The sequence below is a fragment of the Bombina bombina genome, chromosome 6, assembly GCF_027579735.1.
Source record: "Bombina bombina isolate aBomBom1 chromosome 6, aBomBom1.pri, whole genome shotgun sequence".
Classification (NCBI taxonomy): Eukaryota; Metazoa; Chordata; class Amphibia; order Anura; family Bombinatoridae; genus Bombina; species Bombina bombina.
The window spans coordinates 954,744,325-954,768,925 of NC_069504.1; the positions used below are offsets into that span (position 1 = coordinate 954,744,325).

At 38.8% G+C, this 24,601-nt stretch overlaps 1 protein-coding gene across 1 annotated transcript in view; it reads right to left on the reverse strand.

The window, feature by feature from the left end:
• LOC128663982 (histidine--tRNA ligase, cytoplasmic) overlaps nt 1-24,601 on the reverse strand; it is a 354,313-nt gene that overhangs the window by 322,480 nt on the left and 7,232 nt on the right. Inside the window, exons 2-4 of the mRNA XM_053718604.1 lie at nt 10,715-10,936; nt 10,493-10,579; nt 10,298-10,417 (exon numbers count right to left, since the gene is read on the reverse strand). Coding sequence (XP_053574579.1) covers nt 10,298-10,417; nt 10,493-10,579; nt 10,715-10,825 — 318 coding nt within the window. The 5' untranslated portion in view covers nt 10,826-10,936. The remainder of the gene's footprint in view (nt 1-10,297; nt 10,418-10,492; nt 10,580-10,714; nt 10,937-24,601) is intronic.

Below are 24,601 nucleotides of genomic sequence, written 5' to 3' on the forward strand. Positions count from 1 at the left end.
AGGGCAGTGTGCTATAACATTTTCTCCCCTTTAATGTGTTCCCAGTTATCTATTTTACCTGCTGGAGTGTATTAAACTGTTTGCAAATAGCTCCTTTGTCTTTATTTCCTTCATCTGAAATATTTTAAAACCTCCTCCTACACTAAAAAATGTATTACTGCAGTAATGGCTACAGAAAAGTTATGTAAACAAGGAGGTAGCAGATGAAATTAAAGAGACATTGTACACTAGATGTTTATTTGCATAAATGTTTTGTAGATTAATCAATTTATATAGCCCATCTGGGATTGTTTTTGTAACAATTTATAGTTTTGCTTATTTTTTAAGACTCCGAGTCCTAACCAACCCCAAAGTATCAAATGTATACTGATGTCTACAGGTTCCTGCTGCTCCTGAGGAGGTGGGGGAGTGTCTGCTCTTCCCGATTGCTCAACCCCATTCCCTGGTCCCAGCCTAACCTCATCAACAGTGCTAAACTGGGAGCTTCTCAGTACGTTTTTAAAAGGTTTTATATTGGATTTTTAGATCAGTATCTGTACATATTCTTCTTTATAAAAGTGTCTACTACATGCAGCTATATGAAAATGTGTGTATACTGTCCCTCTAACCTCCCAGTGTGGGGTGGGAGAGAGAGCCCAACCCTTTTTAAAAAAATGCAGTCACGTATCTTGACATCCCCTCTCACTTGTAAAAAGATGAATTGCTATGAAATGAGTTACAGTCATCTCAAGTCATGCAAGGGGTTAATAGCTGTGCAAGTCGTTGCAGCCGTTGTACGGTGGTTTACAGATTCTGCGACTCGTCTCTCGCATGCGCACTTTCTGGTTACAAAATCCGAAGACAGACAGCTGTTCCGTCTGATTTTGCAACCAGTCAGTCACGTGCGCTCAGGAATGTGGTGACGTCACGGTGCACATTCCGACACTACACCGTGTTCCAGCATCAGTTATAAATACAATGAACTCTTATCTGCTGCTTCCCTGAGTATACTGTGCTTTTCTAGTTTTGGAATAACAAATTTTCATGAAAATGGAAACAAATAATGAATGTAAATTTCACAGTTGTGTTGCTAGGTATAATTTAACACTTTTATATTACAATCCCTTTACTCCTATGTACTTGCCACCTCTATTGGAGGTATATTCCATGAATCACCCACCCAATCAGTAAAGTATCACATCAGCAAATTACTCATGAATTTACTATCCTCAATCTTGAGATTACAATCACTTTATTTTGGTGTTGTTTTTATGACACTACAGCTCAAGCGGAATCATTGTTCTTCAGAGATCCAGCCTAAAGTTTCTATAATATAAGTTTTGCACCTTTGCTGTGCTTGTATAGGATAACAGCAGGCTGCTAACAACTTTTGTTGGGTTTATTGATCCATCCCTAGAAAGCTAAGCAAAAATACTAGAAGCAAGCAAAGAATCAGCAGAGGAATAGGCCAATGAATAAAACATTCTGAATGAGACTGGCTGTAGACTGAGTTACAGGAATTATTAACCATAAAGCAGATCAAGGACACCCCAAAGACAAAATATACAGAAGTGATCTGTTCATACATAATATATTCTGCTATAAGACGACTTTATTACCCACTAAATATTTATTCATGCCCTCTTTTTCCAAATGAAACTCCCTAAAGCATAGCAGAGCTTCTAAACATGTGCTTTAAATAGCAGTGTAATAAAAGTACAGACTGTCTGATTTCTTTCTGATATAATGGTTAATATATGGGCATAAGCTAAAGCAAAAAGCTCTATCCTGCTTTTTGAATATAGATACTCTATAGGGGGCAAACACCCTAACCCTGATAAAACAGATTGCAATCAACTACAGCAACCTCACTTTTTTTCTGGCTGAACAGTGTTCACTAATGCCCTGATTTTATTTCAGTTGTAAACGTTACAACCTGGCAATAACATCTACATGGACATTAAAGAGACATAGAAAAAAGAAAATGCTTTAATGTATTATCATTGCATTATTGCTGGCATGTAAATACGTGTTTAACCGCTGCAGAGAGTTTACATACATAGATAAAATCATCTCCAGAGCAGCAATGCACTACTAGGGACTTGGTGAGGAATCAAAGGGAATCTAAATTCATTCTGAGCGATTTGACTCACGAAAATGGGGAAAATTTTCCTGCTTACTTATGGGGTAGTAATATAGGGAGATATATAGGATTTGGCAACACATATTAGATATGTTGGTATTTTATTGAGGTATAGCAAGAACTTGCATTTCCTTAGGGCAAATTATTTGTAAAATAAATATGCAGCATAACTTATTGTTACTATGTTAAAAATTAACACCAAAGATAGTTTATGTCTGCTTTTATCCTTTATATAACAACTAAAGACTGGGCGACAGGATAACTTTAAATAACAGGGTTATAGACACGTAACAATACAAATTGAGAAAACTTAAATTTTACAATAAGTGTTCATTAATCACATTAGAAACAAGTTTTATGTTACAGTATTCGGTTACATATTTATTCCTGCAACATAAACATGATTGGGGAATACAAGAGAGAATAGATTATTATATGATTTTCAACATTAGATCTTAATTAAATGCTGAAGGTTACCACCACATGCTAAAGCATAGACTCTATAATATTATACACACTGTTTAATGTTGAATCAATTGTGATGGATTTTCAATTCCCATTTTAGTATAATTTGTTTTGAATAATTTTATTTTATTTCTTTACAAACACTGAGTCTTTTCAGCCGCATATTCTCCCTGGTCCCACCAAGCGTTCCTATAGCCCAAAACCACAATGCAAATATAGGATATAGATTTATTAAAGCTGAGGCGTACAGGGGCGTGTATACGCGCCCCTGTACGCCTCAGCTTGCCTGTGGTGGGGCGACATTACCCGCAGGTATTCACCATTGCACCCGAGCGCAATTTTGCGCTCGCGTGCAATCCCACCTCCTGCCCGCGCACAGCCAACCACGCTCGGGCAGGAGTTGTCAATCTCCTCGGTCTGACTAGACCGAGGAGATTGAATTTTGCCACATTAGAGGTGGCGAAGAGGTTAGGGAAGCGGCGGTCTGGTGACCGCTGCTTGATAAATGACGGCGAGCAAGTTCTTGTGAGAACTTGCAGCCGTAGGGCTTTAATAAATCTAGCCCATAGTGTACCTTTCTTATATTCTGGATACATATATCCCAAGATGTAAATAATATTCTATTAATCCCTTCCCACATGAACTGTGATATGTTCGAGAAGCTCTTAAGTACCATTATATGTAATGAAGTTTCTATAGTCAGTGTTTTTATAATCATTTACAAGTTTTTATTTTTATGGTTGTATTCAACTAAATAAAGGTTAAGTTTTAATTATTGTAATCATTCCCATTTTAGGAAGAAAATATATTGTTTATTACTTGGATACAAATTTCCTAGTTGACTCTTAACTGCTACCAGGTGTATTCTGTCAAGGGGGCCTATAACCCACTATATTTTTAGCACAGCACTGAAACCCTAATAATTAAATCTCAATTCAGAGGGTTTACTAAGAGGTATAGAGTCTGTAAATATACACAACTAGTGCCATTGGTTCTTGCATTTCAATAAATCACTATTGGGACCTAGCTGATCCCATCTGGTGAGCCAAAGACAAGAGGCATACATGTATAGCCACCAAATACCAGCTAACTCTCAGTAGTGCATTGCAGCTCATGAGCCTGCCTAGGATACTTTACAACATAGAAAACACACCAAGAGAACAAAAGTATATCTGATAACAGACGACAGTTTAAAAGTCTATTGAAATTGCATGTTTATCTGAACCATGAAAGTTTCATTTTGACTTTTATATATACATACACACACATATAATGAATTTATACTGTCACTTACAAAACCATTTGTTTTCCTTCTAAACCTATACTCAATCATAGAATTTTTTTTATTTATTATTGTTATTATTTTTTTAATATAGAAATTTCAGGATACAAGGACCACTAAACACTGAACTAGACATAATAAGTAAATGCTTAATAAAAAGAGAATGGAAAAGCACTTTGTTTGAATTTCAAATGAGTAGTAGATTGCCTTCTGACAAATTTTATATTGAATTTTTTCTCCCTCTGTGTCATGTGACAGCTGTGAGCCAATTACAAAATGCATAGAAATATATTCTGTGAATTCTTGCAGCTCAGTAGGAGCTGGTGTTTTAGAAAGTGTGTAAATAAAAAAAAAAAAAAGATTGTGCATATTTAGATAACGAAAGAACATATGGAGCTTAAAAATTTAACATGTAATGGTTTCAAATGATTAAAAAAGGGAACAGCTTTGAAGAGGAGGAAAAACAGAATTTATGTTTACCTGATAAATTACTTTCTCCAACGGTGTGTCCGGTCCACGGCGTCATCCTTACTTGTGGGATATTCTCTTCCCCAACAGGAAATGGCAAAGAGCCCAGCAAAGCTGGTCACATGATCCCTCCTAGGCTCCGCCTACCCCAGTCATTCGACCGACGTTAAGGAGGAATATTTGCATAGGAGAAACCATATGATACCGTGGTGACTGTAGTTAAAGAAAATAAATTATCAGACCTGATTAAAAAACCAGGGCGGGCCGTGGACCGGACACACCGTTGGAGAAAGTAATTTATCAGGTAAACATAAATTCTGTTTTCTCCAACATAGGTGTGTCCGGTCCACGGCGTCATCCTTACTTGTGGGAACCAATACCAAAGCTTTAGGACACGGATGAAGGGAGGGAGCAAATCAGGTCACCTAAATGGAAGGCACCACGGCTTGCAAAACCTTTCTCCCAAAAATAGCCTCAGAAGAAGCAAAAGTATCAAACTTGTAAAATTTGGTAAAAGTGTGCAGTGAAGACCAAGTCGCTGCCCTACATATCTGATCAACAGAAGCCTCGTTCTTGAAGGCCCATGTGGAAGCCACAGCCCTAGTGGAATGAGCTGTGATTCTTTCAGGAGGCTGCCGTCCGGCAGTCTCGTAAGCCAATCTGATGATGCTTTTAATCCAAAAAGAGAGAGAGGTAGAAGTTGCTTTTTGACCTCTCCTTTTACCAGAATAAACAACAAACAAGGAAGATGTTTGTCTAAAATCCTTTGTAGCATCTAAATAGAATTTTAGAGCGCGAACAACATCCAAATTGTGCAACAAACGTTCCTTCTTCGAAACTGGTTTCGGACACAAAGAAGGCACGACTATCTCCTGGTTAATGTTTTTGTTAGAAACAACTTTTGGAAGAAAACCAGGTTTAGTACGTAAAACCACCTTATCTGCATGGAACACCAGATAAGGAGGAGAACACTGCAGAGCAGATAATTCTGAAACTCTTCTAGCAGAAGAAATTGCAACCAAAAACAAAACTTTCCAAGATAATAACTTAATATCAACGGAATGTAAGGGTTCAAACGGAACCCCCTGAAGAACTGAAAGAACTAAGTTGAGACTCCAAGGAGGAGTCAAAGGTTTGTAAACAGGCTTGATTCTAACCAGAGCCTGAACAAAGGCTTGAACATCTGGCACAGCTGCCAGTTTTTTGTGAAGTAACACAGACAAGGCAGAAATCTGTCCCTTCAAGGAACTTGCAGATAATCCTTTCTCCAATCCTTCTTGAAGAAAGGATAGAATCTTAGGAATCTTTACCTTGTCCCAAGGGAATCCTTTAGATTCACACCAACAGATATATTTTTTCCATATTTTGTGGTAAATTTTTCTAGTTACAGGCTTTCTGGCCTGAACAAGAGTATCAATAACAGAATCTGAGAACCCTCGTTTTGATAAGATCAAGCGTTCAATCTCCAAGCAGTCAGCTGGAGTGAGACCAGATTCGGATGTTCGAACGGACCTTGAACAAGAAGGTCTCGTCTCAAAGGTAGCTTCCATGGTGGAGCCGATGACATATTCACCAGATCTGCATACCAAGTCCTGCGTGGCCACGCAGGAGCTATCAAGATCACCGACGCCCTCTCCTGATTGATCCTGGCTACCAGCCTGGGGATGAGAGGAAACGGCGGGAATACATAAGCTAGTTTGAAGGTCCAAGGTGCTACTAGTGCATCTACTAGAGTCGCCTTGGGATCCCTGGATCTGGACCCGTAGCAAGGAACCTTGAAGTTCTGCCGAGAGGCCATCAGATCCATGTCTGGAATGCCCCACAGTTGAGTAATTTGGGCAAAGATTTCCGGATGGAGTTCCCACTCCCCCGGATGTAATGTCTGACGACTCAGAAAATCCGCTTCCCAATTTTCCACTCCTGGGATGTGGATTGCAGACAGGTGGCAGGAGTGAGTCTCCGCCCATTGAATGATTTTGGTCACTTCTTCCATCGCCAGGGAACTCCTTGTTCCCCCCTGATGGTTGATGTACGCAACAGTCGTCATGTTGTCTGATTGAAACCGTATGAACTTGGCCTTTGCTAGCTGAGGCCAAGCCTTGAGAGCATTGAATATCGCTCTCAGTTCCAGAATATTTATCGGTAGAAGAGATTCTTCCCGAGACCAAAGACCCTGAGCTTTCAGGGATCCCCAGACCGCGCCCCAGCCCATCAGACTGGCGTCGGTCGTGACAATGACCCACTCTGGTCTGCGGAAGGTCATCCCTTGTGACAGGTTGTCCAGGGACAGCCACCAACGGAGTGAGTCTCTGGTCCTCTGATTTACTTGTATCTTCGGAGACAAGTCTGTATAGTCCCCATTCCACTGACTGAGCATGCACAGTTGTAATGGTCTTAGATGAATGCGCGCAAAAGGAACTATGTCCATTGCCGCTACCATCAAACCTATTACTTCCATGCACTGCGCTATGGAAGGAAGAGGAACGGAATGAAGTGTTTGACAAGAGTTTAGAAGTTTTGTTTTTCTGGCCTCTGTCAGAAAAATCCTCATTTCTAAGGAGTCTATTATTGTTCCCAAGAAGGGAACCCTTGTCGACGGAGATAGAGAACTCTTTTCCACGTTCACTTTCCATCCGTGAGATCTGAGAAAGGCCAGGACTATGTCCGTGTGAGCCTTTGCTTGAGGAAGGGACGACGCTTGAATCAGAATGTCGTCCAAGTAAGGTACTACTGCAATGCCCCTTGGTCTTAGCACCGCTAGAAGGGACCCTAGTACCTTTGTGAAAATCCTTGGAGCAGTGGCTAATCCGAAAGGAAGCGCCACGAACTGGTAATGCTTGTCCAGGAATGCGAACCTTAGGAACCGATGATGTTCCTTGTGGATAGGAATATGTAGATACGCATCCTTTAAATCCACCGTGGTCATGAATTGACCTTCCTGGATGGAAGGAAGAATTGTTCGAATGGTTTCCATTTTGAACGATGGAACCTTGAGAAACTTGTTTAAGATCTTGAGATCTAAGATTGGTCTGAACGTTCCCTCTTTTTTGGGAACTATGAACAGATTGGAGTAGAACCCCATCCCTTGTTCTCCTAATGGAACAGGATGAATCACTCCCATTTTTAACAGGTCTTCTACACAATGTAAGAATGCCTGTCTCTTTATGTGGTCTGAAGACAATTGAGACCTGTGGAACCTCCCCCTTGGGGGAAGCCCCTTGAATTCCAGAAGATAACCTTGGGAGACTATTTCTAGTGCCCAAGGATCCAGAACATCTCTTGCCCAAGCCTGAGCGAAGAGAGAGAGTCTGCCCCCCACCAGATCCGGTCCCGGATCGGGGGCCAACATTTCATGCTGTCTTGGTAGCAGTGGCAGGTTTCTTGGCCTGCTTTCCCTTGTTCCAGCCTTGCATTGGTCTCCAGGCTGGCTTGGCTTGAGAAGTATTACCCTCTTGCTTAGAGGACGTAGCACTTGGGGCTGGTCCGTTTCTACGAAAGGGACGAAAATTAGGTTTATTTTTGGCCTTGAAAGACCTATCCTGAGGAAGGGCGTGGCCCTTACCCCCAGTGATATCAGAGATAATCTCTTTCAAGTCAGGGCCAAACAGCGTTTTCCCCTTGAAAGGAATGTTAAGGAGTTTGTTCTTGGAAGACGCATCCACTGACCAAGATTTCAACCAAAGCGCTCTACGCGCCACAATAGCAAACCCAGAATTCTTCGCCGCTAACCTAGCCAATTGCAAAGTGGCGTCTAGGGTGAAAGAATTAGCCAATTTGAGAGCACGGATTCTGTCCATAATCTCCTCATAAGGAGGAGAATCACTATCGATCGCCTTTACTAGCTCATCGAACCAGAAACACGCGGCTGTAGTGACAGGGACAATGCATGAAATTGGTTGTAGAAGGTAACCTTGCTGAACAAACATCTTTTTAAGCAAACCTTCTAATTTTTTATCCATAGGATCTTTGAAAGCACAACTATCTTCTATGGGTATAGTAGTGCGTTTGTTTAAAGTAGAAACCGCTCCCTCGACCTTGGGGACAGTCTGCCATAAGTCCTTTCTAGGGTCGACTATAGGAAACAATTTTTTAAATATGGGGGGAGGGACGAAAGGTATACCGGGCCTTTCCCATTCTTTATTTACAATGTCCGCCACCCGCTTGGGTATAGGAAAAGCTTCTGGGAGCCCCGGGACCTCTAGGAACTTGTCCATTTTACATAGTTTCTCTGGGATGATCAAATTCTCACAATCATCCAGAGTGGATAATACCTCCTTAAGCAGAGCGCGGAGATGTTCCAACTTAAATTTAAATGTAATCACATCGGGTTCAGCTTGTTGAGAAATTTTCCCTGAATCTGAAATTTCTCCCTCAGACAAAACCTCCCTGGCCCCCTCAGACTGGTGTAGGGGCATTTCAGAACCATTATCATCAGCGTCCTCATGCTCTTCAGTATCTAAAACAGAGCAGTCGCGCTTACGCTGATAAGTGGGCATTTTGGCTAAAATGTTTTTGATAGAATTATCCATTACAGCCGTTAATTGCTGCATAGTAAGGAGTATTGGCGCGCTAGATGTACTAGGGGCCTCCTGAGTGGGCAAGACTCGTGTAGACGAAGGAGGGAATGATGCAGTACCATGCTTACTCCCCTCACTTGAGGAATCATCTTGGGCATCATTTTCAGTGTCACATAAATCACATTTATTTAAATGAGAAGGAACCTTGGCTTCCCCACATTCAGAACACAGTCTATCTGGTAGTTCAGACATGTTAAACAGGCATAAACTTGATAACAAAGTACAAAAAACGTTTTAAAATAAAACCGTTACTGTCACTTTAAATTTTAAACTGAACACACTTTATTACTGCAATTGCGAAAAAGTATGAAGGAATAGTTCAAAATTCACCAAAATTTCACCACAGTGTCTTAAAGCCTTAAAAGTATTGCACACCAAATTTGGAAGCTTTAACCCTTAAAATAACGGAACCGGAGCCGTTTTTAACTTTAACCCCTTTACAGTCCCTGGTATCTGCTTTGCTAAGACCCAACCAAGCCCAAAGGGGAATACGATACCAAATGACGCCTTCAGAAAGTCTTTTCTATGTATCAGAGCTCCTCACACATGCGACTGCATGTCATGCTGCTCAAAAACAAGTGCGCAATACCGGCGCGAAAATGAGGCTCTGCCTATGATTAGGGAAAGCCCCTAGAGAATAAGGTGTCTAAAACAGTGCCTGCCGATATTATTTAACAAAAATACCCAGATTAAATGATTCCTCAAGGCTAAATATGTGTAATATATGAATCGATTTAGCCCAGAAAATGTCTACAGTCTTAATAAGCCCTTGTGAAGCCCTTATTTACTGTCTGAATAAAAATGGCTTACCGGATCCCATAGGGAAAATGACAGCTTCCAGCATTACATCGTCTTGTTAGAATGTGTCATACCTCAAGCAGCAAAAGACTGCTCACTGTTCCCCCAACTGAAGTTAATTCCTCTCAACAGTCCTGTGTGGAACAGCCATGGATTTTAGTAACGGTTGCTAAAATCATTTTCCTCATACAAACAGAAATCTTCATCTCTTTTCTGTTTCAGAGTAAATAGTACATACCAGCACTATTTTAAAATAACAAACTCTTGATTGAATAATAAAAACTACAGTTAAACACTAAAAAACTCTAAGCCATCTCCGTGGAGATGTTGCCTGTACAACGGCAAAGAGAATGACTGGGGTAGGCGGAGCCTAGGAGGGATCATGTGACCAGCTTTGCTGGGCTCTTTGCCATTTCCTGTTGGGGAAGAGAATATCCCACAAGTAAGGATGACGCCGTGGACCGGACACACCTATGTTGGAGAAAAGAAGAGTATGGGGAGTAGTTAACCTGCTACTGTAGCTGTATCCAGCAGTTTAATATCCCTTTAAATAGACAGACAAGAAAGAACAGTAATTACACTAACCTTCAGCTCAAAAACCGGAGTGTCAATACTCTCAGCGCCATGTCGTTTAAAGCAATTCACAATAGTTTTGAAGACTTTCTCTCGCACTGCCATTTGTTTGGGGTTAACATCGTGAGTGCCCTATAAAAGCAACACAAAATAAATGCAAGAACGTATTGCTTGACACACATAATGTAAATGGCTGCTACATTTTACCTTGGGAGTTTTGAGCACAATATTTTGCTTCTGCACGCAGCCTGCTAACTCAGGTGGTGTATTTTGTTGTCCTAATGTTTGGTTAGCCTGCAAAAATAGACACAAATGGTGTCAGTGACATGACAATGATATTTCTTCTGGAATAGGTCCTTACAATAAATAAAAAATCAGCACTTTTCTTACTAACAGAATATCAGTTTTGAAAACAAAAACCCCTCATACCTGATCACTGTGACAAATAGCCATGGAGCGGAGAGTTATTTTTTGAAACACCATTTTTTGTCCCATCAATAGAGTCCAGCATGATGTAGAGATATACTTTAGTGGAACCATGGTGAGTCGTAGTAAGGTTACTCAAATCTTTTGTAATGCATTTATCCTCCTTGTCCTTTACTTCATTGTGCTAATTATTCATCTGCCAACACAGCTTCATCTTTACAAAAACTGAAATACAAACATGAGATGTTATTCTGAAATCTTATATTTTTCAAAGGAACTGTACAGTGAAATAAAGCTAGCTGTGTTCTACTACAGTGAATAAGGTAAATAGGATAACACAAAAACTGGAGGGACATTTAATCCTTACTAGAGTGAGCTCTAATTGAATGTAGACCTCTGTATTAATGGGACGGTAAAGTCCAAATTAAACTTTCATGATTCAGATAGGGCATGTAATTTTAAACAACTTTCCAATTTACTTTTAGCATCAAATTTGCTTTGTTCCTTTGGTATTCTTTGTTTAAAGATAAACCTAGGTAGGCTCATATGCTAAATTTCTAAGGCCTTGAAGGCCGCCTCTTATTTGAATGCATTTGACAGTTGTTCACAGCTAGAGGGTATTAGTTCATGTGTGCACTATAGATAAATAACTCCACAGGTGTGAGTAAAATGTTAAGAGTCTGCACTAATTGCTTGAAATGCAAGTTTGTCAAAAGAACTGAAATAAGGGTGCAGTCTGCAGAAGCTTAGATACAAGGTAATCACAGAGGTAAAAAGTGCAAAACTGGGGAATGAAAAATAAAGGGATTATCTATCTTTTTAAACAGTAACATTTTTTTGTGTTTACTGTCACCTTTAAAGTAATATTTGATTGTTATATTAAAGAATATAGAATTCACAATTTAGGCCACTGAGATACAAGATTTTTGGTATAAAGCTTTTCTTTCTAAAGCGACACTGACTAGCAACAGTGTAGTGAAAGAGTTAATCATAATGGTGTAATATTTGTCTGTGATGGTATGGTCTGAGATAAACATTGTAGGCAAGTAAGGGGAACAAATGTGTATAAATATATAAATACTGTATCGCCAACTGGTTTTATTTGATCATTTATTGATAAGTAAAATATTATAATCAGATAATAAATAATATATTCTTGAACAGTAAGTGTAACAGAGAGAAATCAATTTTCTCTTTGTTTAATCTTTGTGTAATATTTATAATTAATATGAATATCCTCTTCCCTCACCATTTTTATCTATGTATTCTCCTGGGTGCCAAAAAACTGTTACCAGCTAACTATAACATTAAAAGGCCATGATACCCAAATGTTAAAACACTTGAAAGTGATGCAGCATAGCTGTAAAAAGCTGACTAGAAAATATCACCTTAAAGGGACAATGAACCCTCATTTTTTTATTTCATGATTCACATAGAGCATGCAATTTTAAGCCCCTTTCTAATTTATTCCTATTATCATTTTTTCTTCGTTCTCTTGTTATCTTTATTTTAAAAAGAAGACATCTAAGCTTTTTTTTTATTCATAACTATGGACAGCAAATTTTTATTGGTGGATGAGTTTATCCACCAATCAGCAAGAACAACCCAGGTTGATCACCAAAAATGGGCCGGCATCTAAACTTACTTTCTTGCATTTCAAATAAAGATACCAAGAGAATGAAGAAAATTTGATAATAGGAGTAAATTAGAAAGTTGCTTAAAATGTCATGCTCTATCTGAATCACAAATGAAAATTTTTTGGTACAGTGTCCCTTTAACATCTCTATGTAAAAAAGAAAGATATTTTACCTCAAAATGTCCTAAGTATTCAAACCCCATTGCAAAGGACTTTAAGCAGCAAATCAGTATGTCTGTCCTGAGACAGGAAAGGGAGGGAGCCTCGTGCACACTCTTGCAATTTCCCTATTCAGTTTAAGGAAGCTTACTATGAAATCTCATGAGAGTTAAGTGAAAGGAAATTGTGAGGTAAAATATCTTCCTTTTTTTACATAGAGATGCTCAGGTGATATTTTCCTGTCAGCTTTTTACAGCTATACTGCATCAGTTTTAAGTGATTTAGCATTTGAGTATTATGTCCCTTTAATACAGAATAAAATAATGTGCATCCACAATTCAGGCCCAGCTGAACCAAGAACATTGTATTCCAGTAAGCAAAAGCATGTTTAAAAGATGAATAACAAAGGGTGGTCTTCATGAGAGAGTAACAAACTGCTTCTTTGTCGAAAAACATCACACTACTGACAAACCAAATTTTGACATTTCTTGTCGCAATCAGAGTTCATGTGAGGAGGCTAACACTTACTGTGTCAAACATACAACTAAATATGATGCAGGAAATGTTCAAGTGTGGGATCTCTTGACTATTCTGGAGCTGGTGGGAGATAAAACCTTTTCCAGATAAAAACAACATCTTAGTGCTTTTCTTGCAATGACCAGACTACACAACAATGCTATGCACCATTCCCTGCCACAGAAGTGTTAACTGATCATCCAGCGAGCAGCTAAATATTGTTCAAATTGAATTTAATCATGATTTAAAGGGACAGTAAACCTCAAAAATAATGTTATATAATTCTGCACATAGTGCAGAATTATATAACATTATATTAGCGCAAACTTTATAAAACATAATATTCCCTTTGAATTTTTTTAAAACAAAAGCTGTTTTTCAGACCCGCTCTCTGTGCTCTTCTAAGCGGGTCTGTTTTTTTCACACAGCGCATCGGGCCAGCTGTATAGTCACAGCCCGGCCCGACCGCGCCATAACATTAAGTGCAGCTCGCTCCTGCTCTGTCTGACAGCAGGAGCGAGCTGCACTTAATAGTTATGGCACGGTCGGGCCGGGCTGTGACTATTCAGCTGGCCCGATGCGCTGTGTGAAAAAAACAGACCCGCTTAGAAGAGCACAGAGAGCGGGTCTCAAAAACAGCCGTTGTTTTAAAAAATTCAAAGGGAATATTATGTTTTATAAAGTTTGCGCTAATATAATGTTATATAATTCTGCACTATGTGCAGAATTATAAAACATTATTTTTGAGGTTTACTGACACTTTAAGTCACAATTTAAATCACCATCATGGTTTTCTACTTAAAGGTTTCATTTTTAGAATAATAACCTTTCAGATTATGAGTATATTGTTTTATGTTTATTAATTTAACTGATTTCTCTGTCCCCCACAACAAAATAATCCTTCCTATCCAATCACAAACTAATATTGAGATATAGCACAAACTCTGTTTGCACATGTGAAGTTGAGTGAGACTGGGTAAGCATGCCCTTATCAACTTGGTTACTATTGCAAAGAATGATATCCCTATCATGATTGTTGATGCAAAACTGAAAATCCACTTTTTACAAATATGTGACTACTGAGAATCTAAGGCCGGAGGGTCAAGTAAGCAAAAGCTTGCATAAATTGCCAAAAAGTATTAATCCAAACCTCCCTGGGAGAAAGTGAAACAAGCATATGTTTTAGATGTATTTTACAGAAGAAGGCAGCATAATAAATAATGAATGTATATTGCTATAATGTAATAATGCAACATTTTATGCATTGTTGAAATAAGTTTAATAGTCCTTAAAATAAATTTAAAAAAAGTTTTTTTTTTTTAATTTATTCGTTTTTATCTACACTGATTAAAACTGCATAGCTTCCATTACTCTTTAAATACCTTCCAAATTTATTTCTGTTATCAAATTTGCTTTGTTCTCTTGGTAAGTTTGTAAAAGTGAAGGTATGCTCATAGGACCTCAACAACAGTGTATAACAGTGTATAACATTGCTAAAAATCATTCTTGCAAACACAGCTGCCATACACCTAGATTACGAATTTTGTCGGTAAGGCTGTGCGGTGCTAACGAGCAATTTTCCCTCACTTACAGACAGCGCTGGTATTACGGGTTTTTACAAACCCGGCGTTAGCCGCAGAAAAGTGAGCGGAGAGCAAAATTTAGCTCCACATCTCACCTCAATACCAGCGCTGCTTACGTTAGCAGTGAGCTGGCAAAACGTGCTAGTGCACGATTTCCCCATAGGAATCAATGGGGGAGAGCCGGCTAAAAAAAAAAAACTAATACCTGCAAAAAAGCTCCTAACGCAGCCCCATTGATTCCTATGGGGAAATACTTTTAATGTCTACACCAAACACCCTAACATGAACCCCGAATCTAAACACCCCTAATATTACACTTATTAACGCCTAATCTGCCACCCCCGACATCGCTGCAACCTACATTATAATATTAACCCCTAATCTGCCGCTCCAGACACCGCCGCCACCTATATTATACTTATGAACCCCTAATCTGCCGCCCCCAACATCGCCAACATCTACATTATATTTATTAACCCCTAATCTGCCGTCCCCAATGTCGCCGCAACCTAACTACACTTATTAACCCCTAATCTGCCGTCCCCAACATCGCAGCCACTATATTAAACCCTAAACCTAAGTCTAACCCTAACAACCCCTAACTTAAATATAATTACAATAAGTCTAAATAAAATTACTATAATTCACAAAATTATTCCAATTTAAAACTAAATACTTACCTATAAAATAAACCATAAGATAGCTACAATATAACTAATAGTTACATTGTATCTAGCTTAGGGTTTATTTTTATTTTACAGGCAACTTTGAATTTATTTTAACTAGGTAGAATAGTTATTAAATAGTTATTAACTATTTAATAACTACCTAGTTAAAATAAAGACACATTTACCTGTAAAATAAATCCTAACATAAGTTACAATTACACCTAACACTACACTATAATTAAATTAATTACCTAAATTAACTACAATTAAATACAATTTTAAAAAATTATCTAAAGTACGAAAAAAACACAGTAAATTACAGAAAATAATAACATAATTACAAGTTTTTTAAACTAATTACACCTAATCTAACCCCCCTAATAAAATAAAAAAGCCCCCCAAATAATAAAAAGCCCTACCCTATACTAAATTACAAATAACCCTTAAAAGGGCCTTTTGCTGGGCATTGCCCCAAAGTAATCAGCTCTTTTACCTGTAAAAAAAATACAATACCCCCCCAATATTAAAACCCACCACCCACACACCCAACCCTACTCTAAAACCCACCCAATCCCCGCTTAATAAAACCTAACACTAACCCCTTGAAGATCACCCTACCTTGAGAAGTCTTCACCCAGCTGTGCCGAATTCATCAACAAAGCCGGGCGAAGTGGTCCTCCAGACGGGCAGAAGTCTTCATCGATGCCGGCCAGAAGAGGTCCTGCTCGGAGCGACTCCAACTTCAAGACATCCGACGCGGAGCATTCTCTTCAAACGAAGTCCAACTGAAGAATGAAGGTTCCTTTAAAAGACGTCATCCAAGATGGCGTCCCTTGAATTCCGATTGGCTGATAGAATTCTATCAGCCAATCGGAATTAAGGTAGAAAAAATCCTATTGGCTGATGCTAAAATAATTATTTTATTATTTTCTGTAATTTAGTGGAGTTTTTTTCCGTACTTTAGATAATTGTTTTAAATTGTAATTAATTGTATTTCGTTTAGGGAATTTATTTAATTATAGTGTAGTGTTAGGTGTAATTGTAACTTAGGTTATGATTTATTTTACAGGTAAATTTGTCTTTATTTTAACTAGGTAGTTATTAAATAGTTAATAACTATTTAATAACTATTGTACCTAGTTAAAATAAATACAAAGTTGCCAGTAAAATAAAAATAAACCCTAAGCTAGCTACAATGTAACTATTAGTTATATTGTAGCTATCTTAGGGTTTATTTTATAGGTAAGTATTTAGTTTTAAATAGGAATAATTTAGTGAATTGTAGTAATTTTATTTAGATTTATTTAAATTATATTTATGTTAGGGGGGGGTTAGGGTTAGACTTAGATTTAGGGGTTAATAACTTTAATATAGTTGCAGCGACGTTGGGGGGGCGGCAGATTAGGGGTTAATAAATGTAGGTAGGTGTCGGCGATGTTAGGGACAGCAGATTAGGGGTTAATAAAATTAAACTAGTGTTTGCAATGCGGGAGGGTGGTGGTTTAGGGGTTAATATATTTTTTATAGTGGCGGCGATGTCCGGTTCTGCAGATTAGGGGTTAAACATTTTTATTTAGTGTTTGTGATGTGGGGGGGGGGCGCCCTCGGTTTAGGGGTAAATAGGTAGTTTATGGGTGTTAGTGTACTTTTTAGCAATTTAGTTAAGAGTTTTATGTTACGGCATTAGCCCATAAAACTCTTAAAGGATTACTTTCTGTTATAATTTTTAAGCTAAACAACTAACATATTAAAGTTAATAAACATTAATTAAAACCTACTGACCTATATTTTCTCCAAAACGAAGTTTCATAACGTTCTAAAACTTATATCTTTTATTCGCCGATGATGTCACGTTATCCTGCCAACTATTTTCAGCACTGCTTGTTCAAAATACTTAAACCAATAACTTTGTGTTTAAAGCGCCATTTTGAAACCTAGGTATTGTAAACGGATTGGTACAGAGCAAAGGATACCCACGGAGTGGGTTTGGAAAACAATTACATTTGCAGACAAGATTTCTGATATACGGTAGAGATATGTTAATGAAATGCTATTGATAAAAAGCGTATTTGGGGTAGTTAGTTAGTAACAGGCATAAAAAATATTTACTTACAGTGGCCCTTTAACTACTGACTTTTAAATGCGGTATCAGTCTTGAGAGGAGAGGCTGTACTGCTCACTTTTTGGAAGACTCGTAATACCGGCGTTATGCAAGTCCCATCGAAAATATAGGATACGCAATTGACGTAAGTGGATTTGCGGTATTTTCGAGTCTGACCAAAAAAGTAGGCGGTACACCTGTCATTTCAAGAATCGGAATACCAGCGGGCGTTAAAAAGCAGTGTTAGGACCTTTTAACTCTGCTTTTTAACCCTAATGCACAACTCGTAATCTAGCCGAATGAGTTCTTAAGATACAAGCACATTCCTCTTACTTAGCTTTACCCTTCAACAAAAGGATACAAATGGCTAGATTACGAGTTTTGCGTTATGAGTGAAAAAGCAGCGTTAAGGCTCTTTTTCACTACCGCCGCTATTACGAGTCTTGTAGGTACAGCTATACCGCACGCTTTTTTGGCCGTAACGCAACGTAACTACCGCAGCTTTCAAAAAGTCCTTTTTCAATGGGACTTCCACAGCGCCAGTATTACGAGTCTGCCTGTCCGGCGAAAAAGTAAGCGGTATAGCCTATAACTACAAGAACCATACCGTAAACTGAAAGTCAGTAGTTATGGGTTTTACGCTACAAAGCTGTAACATAAAACTCATAACTAAAGTGCTAAAAAGTATACTAACTCCAATAAACTACCTAATAACCCCTAAACCGAGGACCTCCCGCATTTCCGCCACTATAATAAACATATTAACCCCTTAACCGCCGCACTCCTGCATCGTAAACACTAGTTAAATATTATTAACCCCTAATCTGCTGTCCCTAACATCGCTGCAACCTACATTACTGTTATTAACCCCTAATCTGCTGCCCCCAAAATCGCCGCCACTATACTAAAGTTATTAACCCCTAACCCTAAGTCCCCTAACTTTAATATAATTAAAATAAATCTAAATAAAAATTACTATCATTAACTAAATAATTCCTATTTAAAACGAAATACTTACCTGTAAAAAAAAAAAACTACGCTAGCTACAATATAACTAATAGTTACATTGTAGCTATCTAGGTTTTATTTTTATTTTACAGGTAAGTTTGTATTTATTTTAACTAGGTAGATTAGTTAGTAAATAGTTAACTATTTACTAACTACCTAGTTAAAATAAATACAAATTTACCAGTAAAATAAAATCTAACTTGTCTTACATTAACACCTAACCTTACACTACAATTAAATAAATTACATTAATTAAATACAATTAACTAAATTACAATAAAAAACCCACTAAATTACACCAAATAAAATTATCAAATATTTAAACTAATTACACATAATCTAATAAGACCTATCAAAGTAAAAAAAGCCCCCCAAAATAAAAAAAAACCTAGCCTAAACTAAACTGCCAATAGCCCTTAAAAGGGTCTTTTGCGGGGCATTGCCCCAAAGAAATCAGCTCTTTTACCTGTAAAAAATAATAGAAACAACCACCCCCAACAGTAAAAACCCACCACCCACACAACCAACCCCCCGAATAAAATCCTTTCTAAAAAACCTAAGCTCCCCATTGCCCTGAAAAGGGCATTTGGATGGACATTGCCCTTAAAAGGGCATTTAGCTCTTTTTCCTTGCCCAAACCCTAAGCTAAAAATAAAACCCACCCACTAAGCCCTTAAAAAACTAACACTAACCCCCGAAGATCCACTTACAGTTTTTGAAGACCGGACATCCATCCTCAACGAAGCCGGGAGAAGTCTTCATCCAAGTGGCAAGAAGTGGTCCTCCAGACAGGCAGAAGTCTTCATCCAGACGGCATCTTTTATCTTCATCCTTCCGACACGGAGCGGCTCCATCTTCAAGACATCCAGCGCGGAGCATCCTCTTCTGTCGATGGATCTTCAAGAATGAATTCTCCTTTAAATGACGTCATCCAAGATGGCGTCCCTTGAATTCCGATTGGCTGATCCAATCAGCCAATAGGATTGAGCTTGCATTCTATTAGCTGATTGGACCAGAAGTCTTCATCCAGACGGCATCTTTTATCTTCATCCTTCCGACACGGAGCGGCTCCATCTTCAAGACATCCAGCGCGGAGCATCCTCTTCTGTCGATGGATCTTCAAGAATGAATTCTCCTTTAAATGACGTCATCCAAGATGGCGTCCCTTGAATTCCGATTGGCTGATCCAATCAGCCAATAGGATTGAGCTTGCATTCTATTAGCTGATTGGAACAGTGATTGTAGTGTAAGGTTAGGTGTTAGTGTAACTCAGGTTAGGTTTTATTTACAGGTAAATTTGTATTTATTTTAACTAGATAGCTAGTAAATAGTTAATAACTATTTAGTAACTAGTCTACCTAGTTAAAATAAATACAAACTTACCTGTAAAATAAAAATAAAACCTAAGATAGCTACAATGTAACTATTAGTTATATTGTAGCTAGCTTAGGGCTTATTTTACAGGTAAGTATTTAGTTTTAAATAGGTATTATTTAGTCAATAATAGTAATTTTTATTTAGATTTAATTTAATTATATTAAAGTTAGTGGGTGTTAGGGTTAGACTTAGGGTTAGGTTAAGGGGTTAATAACTTTAGTATAGTGGCGGCGATGTTAGGGGAGGCAGAATAGGGGTTAATAAGTGTAATGTAGGTGGCGGCGACATTGGGGACGGCAGATTAGAGGTTAATAACTGTAATGTAGGTGGTGGCAATGTTGGGGCTGCAGATTAGGGGTTAATAAATATAATGTAGGTGGCGGTGATGTCAGGGGCAGGAGATTAGGGGTGTTTAGACTCAGGGTTTATGTTAGGGTGTTAGGTGTAAACATAAATGTTGTTTCCCCAAAGGAATCAATAGAGCTGCGTTACGGAGCTTTACACTCCTTTATTGCAGGTGTTAGGCTTTTTTTAACCGGCTCTCCCCATTGATGTCTATGGGAAATCGTGCACGAGTAGGTAAAACCAGCTCAAAGCAGCGCTGGTATTTGAGTGTGGTATGGAGCTCAATTTTGCTCAATGCTGCAATATTGCCTGCTAAAGCCGGGTATTTGCAAACCTGTAATAGCAGCGCTATAGGGAGGTGAGCAGTGGAAATAACTTGCAAGTTAGCACCGAGCCGCTCATAACACAAAACTCGTAATCTAGCCATAAGTGAATAAAACAAATGTAATAGAAGTAGAATGTTAAGTTTTTAAAAATGTAACACTTTATCTCAATCATGAACATTTGTGACATTACTGTTCCTTTAAAATAACAACATGATTTAGAAGAAAGAAATCTTATGGACTGATGAGAATATTAACTGAAGATAACTGTACTAACTGCAGGCTATTTATAGTCATTGGGATTATGTCATTCACAAACTGGAACTCGGTCCTATCCTCTAGAGGTAAAGCTACTCATTGAAGGTCATTGTTATCTATTGGGAGCAATAAATAAAATGTATAAATACATTTATACAGGGGAGTCTTAAGAGCTGAATGATCAGACATTTGCTGGCATTAAAAGGAAAGGAAACTCCAATTTTTTCTCTTTCATTATTTGGATAGAACATACAATTTTAAACAAATTTACAATTTACTTCTCAAATTTCCTTCATTATCTTGTTATCCTTTGCTGAAGGAACAGCATTGCACTACTGGCAGCTAGATGAACACATTTAGTTAGCCAATCTAAACTGAATGTAAAAGTGTCTTAAAATTACATGCTCTATCTGAACCATGCAAGTTTAATTTTGACTTTCCTATCCCTTAAAGAGAAAAAATGCAAAATATTTGTGGGCATTTTTAGAGCATTATATTATAAGCCCTGCATACCAAGATAAACAGCTGTCAAGGTATAATTTGCTTTTCTAAGTTGTTTTGTAGGGGCCGCCCAGTGCTGATTCCAGGGGCGCGATCCGATATAGATCGTAGTTTGCGGCGCAAGCAAGGGACTCCCCGCCACCCGTAGTTTTAGCTCACAACTCGAGCTATCCCATATACGGCGCCGTCAGAGGCTAAAGTGCCGTAAGTCTGACAAACCAGCGATGTCCAGAAATCTGCGTAAGTACACATTTCTGGAGTCGCCAGTGACTTACGGCACTTTAGAAACTGCCGGCGCCTACAAAACCTGACTAAGTTATAAAATCACCCGTACTATCTAACACGCCTCCCAAACATAGACCGACACGTCCAACCCTCTATCCGCTATCCCCCCTCACTATCCTAACAATAAAAAATGTATTAACCCCTAAACCGCCGCCCCCCGGACCCCGCCGCCAGCTATATTAAATCTATAACCCCCTAATGTGAGCCCCTACCCCGCCGCCATCTACCTTACCTACCCCCCTAAAATGAGCCCCTACCCCACCACCATCTACCTTACCTACCCCCTAAAGTGAGCCCTACCCCGCCCGCCATCTACCTTACCTACCCCCTAAAGTGAGCTCCTACCCCGCCGCCATCTATTTTAAAAATATTAACCCCTAATTTAATCCCCCTACACAGCCGCCATGTCTTCAAGCAAAGCGGCATCTTCAAAATATTAATCCCTAATTTAATCCCCCTACACCGCCGCCATGTCTTCAAGCAAAGCGGCATCTTCAAAATATTAACCCCTAATTTAATCCCCCTACACCGCCGCCATGTCTTCAAGCAAAGCGGCATCTTCAATCTTATTTCTTTGCTCCTCCACCGCAGAGCATCCATCCGGCACGACGACTGAACGAGGAATGAGGTACCTTTAAATGACGTCATCCAAGATGGCGTCCGTCGAATTCCGATTGGCTGATAGGATTCTATCAGCCATTCGGAATTAAGGTAGAAAAATCTGATTGGCTGATTGGCTGATTGAATCAGATTCAAGTTCAATCCGATTGGCTGAACCAATCAGATTGAACTTGAATCCGATTGGCTGATTCAATCAGATTTTTCTACCTTAATTCCGAATGGCTGATAGAATCCTATCAGCCAATCGGATTCGGCGGACGCCATCTTGGATGACGTCATTTAAAAGGTACCTCATTCCTCATTCAGTCGTCGTGCCGGATGGATGCTCCGTGGCGGAGGAGCGAAGAAAGAAGATTGAAGATGCCGCTTTGCTTGAAGACATCGCCGGATGGAAGAAGACTTCTCTGCCGCTTGCTTGAAGACATCGCCGGGATGAAGACATCGCCCGGATGGAAGAAGACTTCTCTGCCGCTTGATTGAAGACATCTGCCCGGCTGGGTGAATACAAGGTAGGGAGATCTTCAGGGGGGTAGTGTTAGGTTTTTTTAAGGGGGGTTTGGGTGGGTTTAGAATAGGGCTATGTGGGTGGTAGGTTGTAATGTTGGGGGGTGGTATTGTGGGGGTTTTTTACAGGCAAAAGAGCTGTTTTCTTTGGGGCATGCCCCGCAAAAGGCCCTTTTAAGGGCTGGTAAGGCAAAAGAGCTGTTAACTTTTTAAATTTAGAATAGGGTAGGGAAATTTTTTTATTTTGGGGGGCTTTATTATTTTATTAGGGGGCTTAGAATAGGTGTAATTAGCTTAAAAATCTTGTAATCTTGTTTTATTTTTTGTAATTTAGTTTAGTTTATTTAATTGTATTTTAGTTTAGATATTTGTAGTTTATTTAATTTATTGATAGTGTAGGTGTATTTGTAACTTAGGTTAGGATTTATTTTTACAGGTAAATTGGTAATTATTTTAACTAGGTAGCTATTAAATAGTTATTAACTATTTAATAGCTATTGTACCTAGTTAAAATAAATACAAAGTTACCTGTAAAATAAATATAAACCCTAAAATAGCTACAATGTAATTATTAATTACATTGTAGCTATCTTAGGGTTTATTTTATAGGTAAGTATTTAGATTTAAATAGGAATATTTTAATTAATAATATTAATATTAATTAGATTTATTTTAATAAGATTTAGTTAGGGATGTTAGAGTTAGATCGGGTTATTATACTTAATATATATAATATAATAACGATATTAACCCTAATATAATTAGGGTTAATATAGTTAATATATATAATATAATAACGATATTAACTATATTAACGCTAATATAATTAGGGTTAATATAGTTAATATAGCTGGCGGCGGTGTAGGGGTATTAGATTAGGGGTTAATGTGTTTAATATAGGGTGGCGGCGGTTGAGGGGGATTAAATTAGGGGTTAATATTTTTAAAATAGATGGTGGCGGGGTAGGGGCTCACTTTAGGGGGTAAGGTAAGGTAGATGGCGGCGCGGGGTAGGGGCTCACTTTAGGGGGTAGGTAAGGTAGATGGCGGCGGGGTAGGGTTCACTTTAGGGGGTAGGTAAGGTAGATGGCGGGACCAGGGTAGGGGCTCACTTTAGGGGGTAGTATGGTAGATGGCGACGGTTGTGTAGGGGGATCACATTAGGGGGTCATACTTTTAATGTAGGTGGCGGCGGGGTCCGGGAGCGGCGGTTTAGGGGTTAAATACTTTATTAGGGATTGCGGCGGGGGATCGCGGTTGACAGGTAGATAGACATTGCACATGCGTTAGGTGTTAGGTTTTATTTGGCAGGTAGTTTAGGGAGTTACGGGGCTCCAATATACAGCGTAAGGCTTACTACGGCTGCATTTTGTGGCGAGGTGAAAATGGAGTAAGATTTCTCCATTTTCGCCACGTAAGTCCTTACTCTGTATGGGTTTGGTATACCTGCCTATGGCCCAAAAAACTACGGGCGAAGGCAGAAATATACGAGCGTAACTTCTAGGTAATGCCGTATATAGGATACCAAAACCGTGCAAAATTCAGGCGTTGCCGGCTTTTGCGGGCGACGCTGCATATCGGATCGGGCACCAGAACTGAGAACTTTAGATAATCAAGCCCTAAATTATATTAAACTGCAGGAAATTAATAGAGACACTGCTTATCATGATGTTTTAGAACAAATTAGCTAGCTTTTCTGAAAATTACCATTAGTATTCAACATATTTAAAGATATTAATAAAATATTAATATAGATGGATATTGGTGTATATGCATGAATTATACATGATCTGGCACAATTTACTAACGATTCTGAAAATTCTGCCATTTGTAAATCTTCGGAGATGTGTTTAACCCCATGCCACCTTTAGGACGTTCCATGCCGTCCAAACTGCGCTGGGCTTTAGCACCGTTAGGACAGCATGGAACGTCCTAGCCGTTTGGCTGTACTGAAGATATAGCAGCTTCCTAACTGGGATTGCGGGCTGGAGGGCGTGTCTAACCCA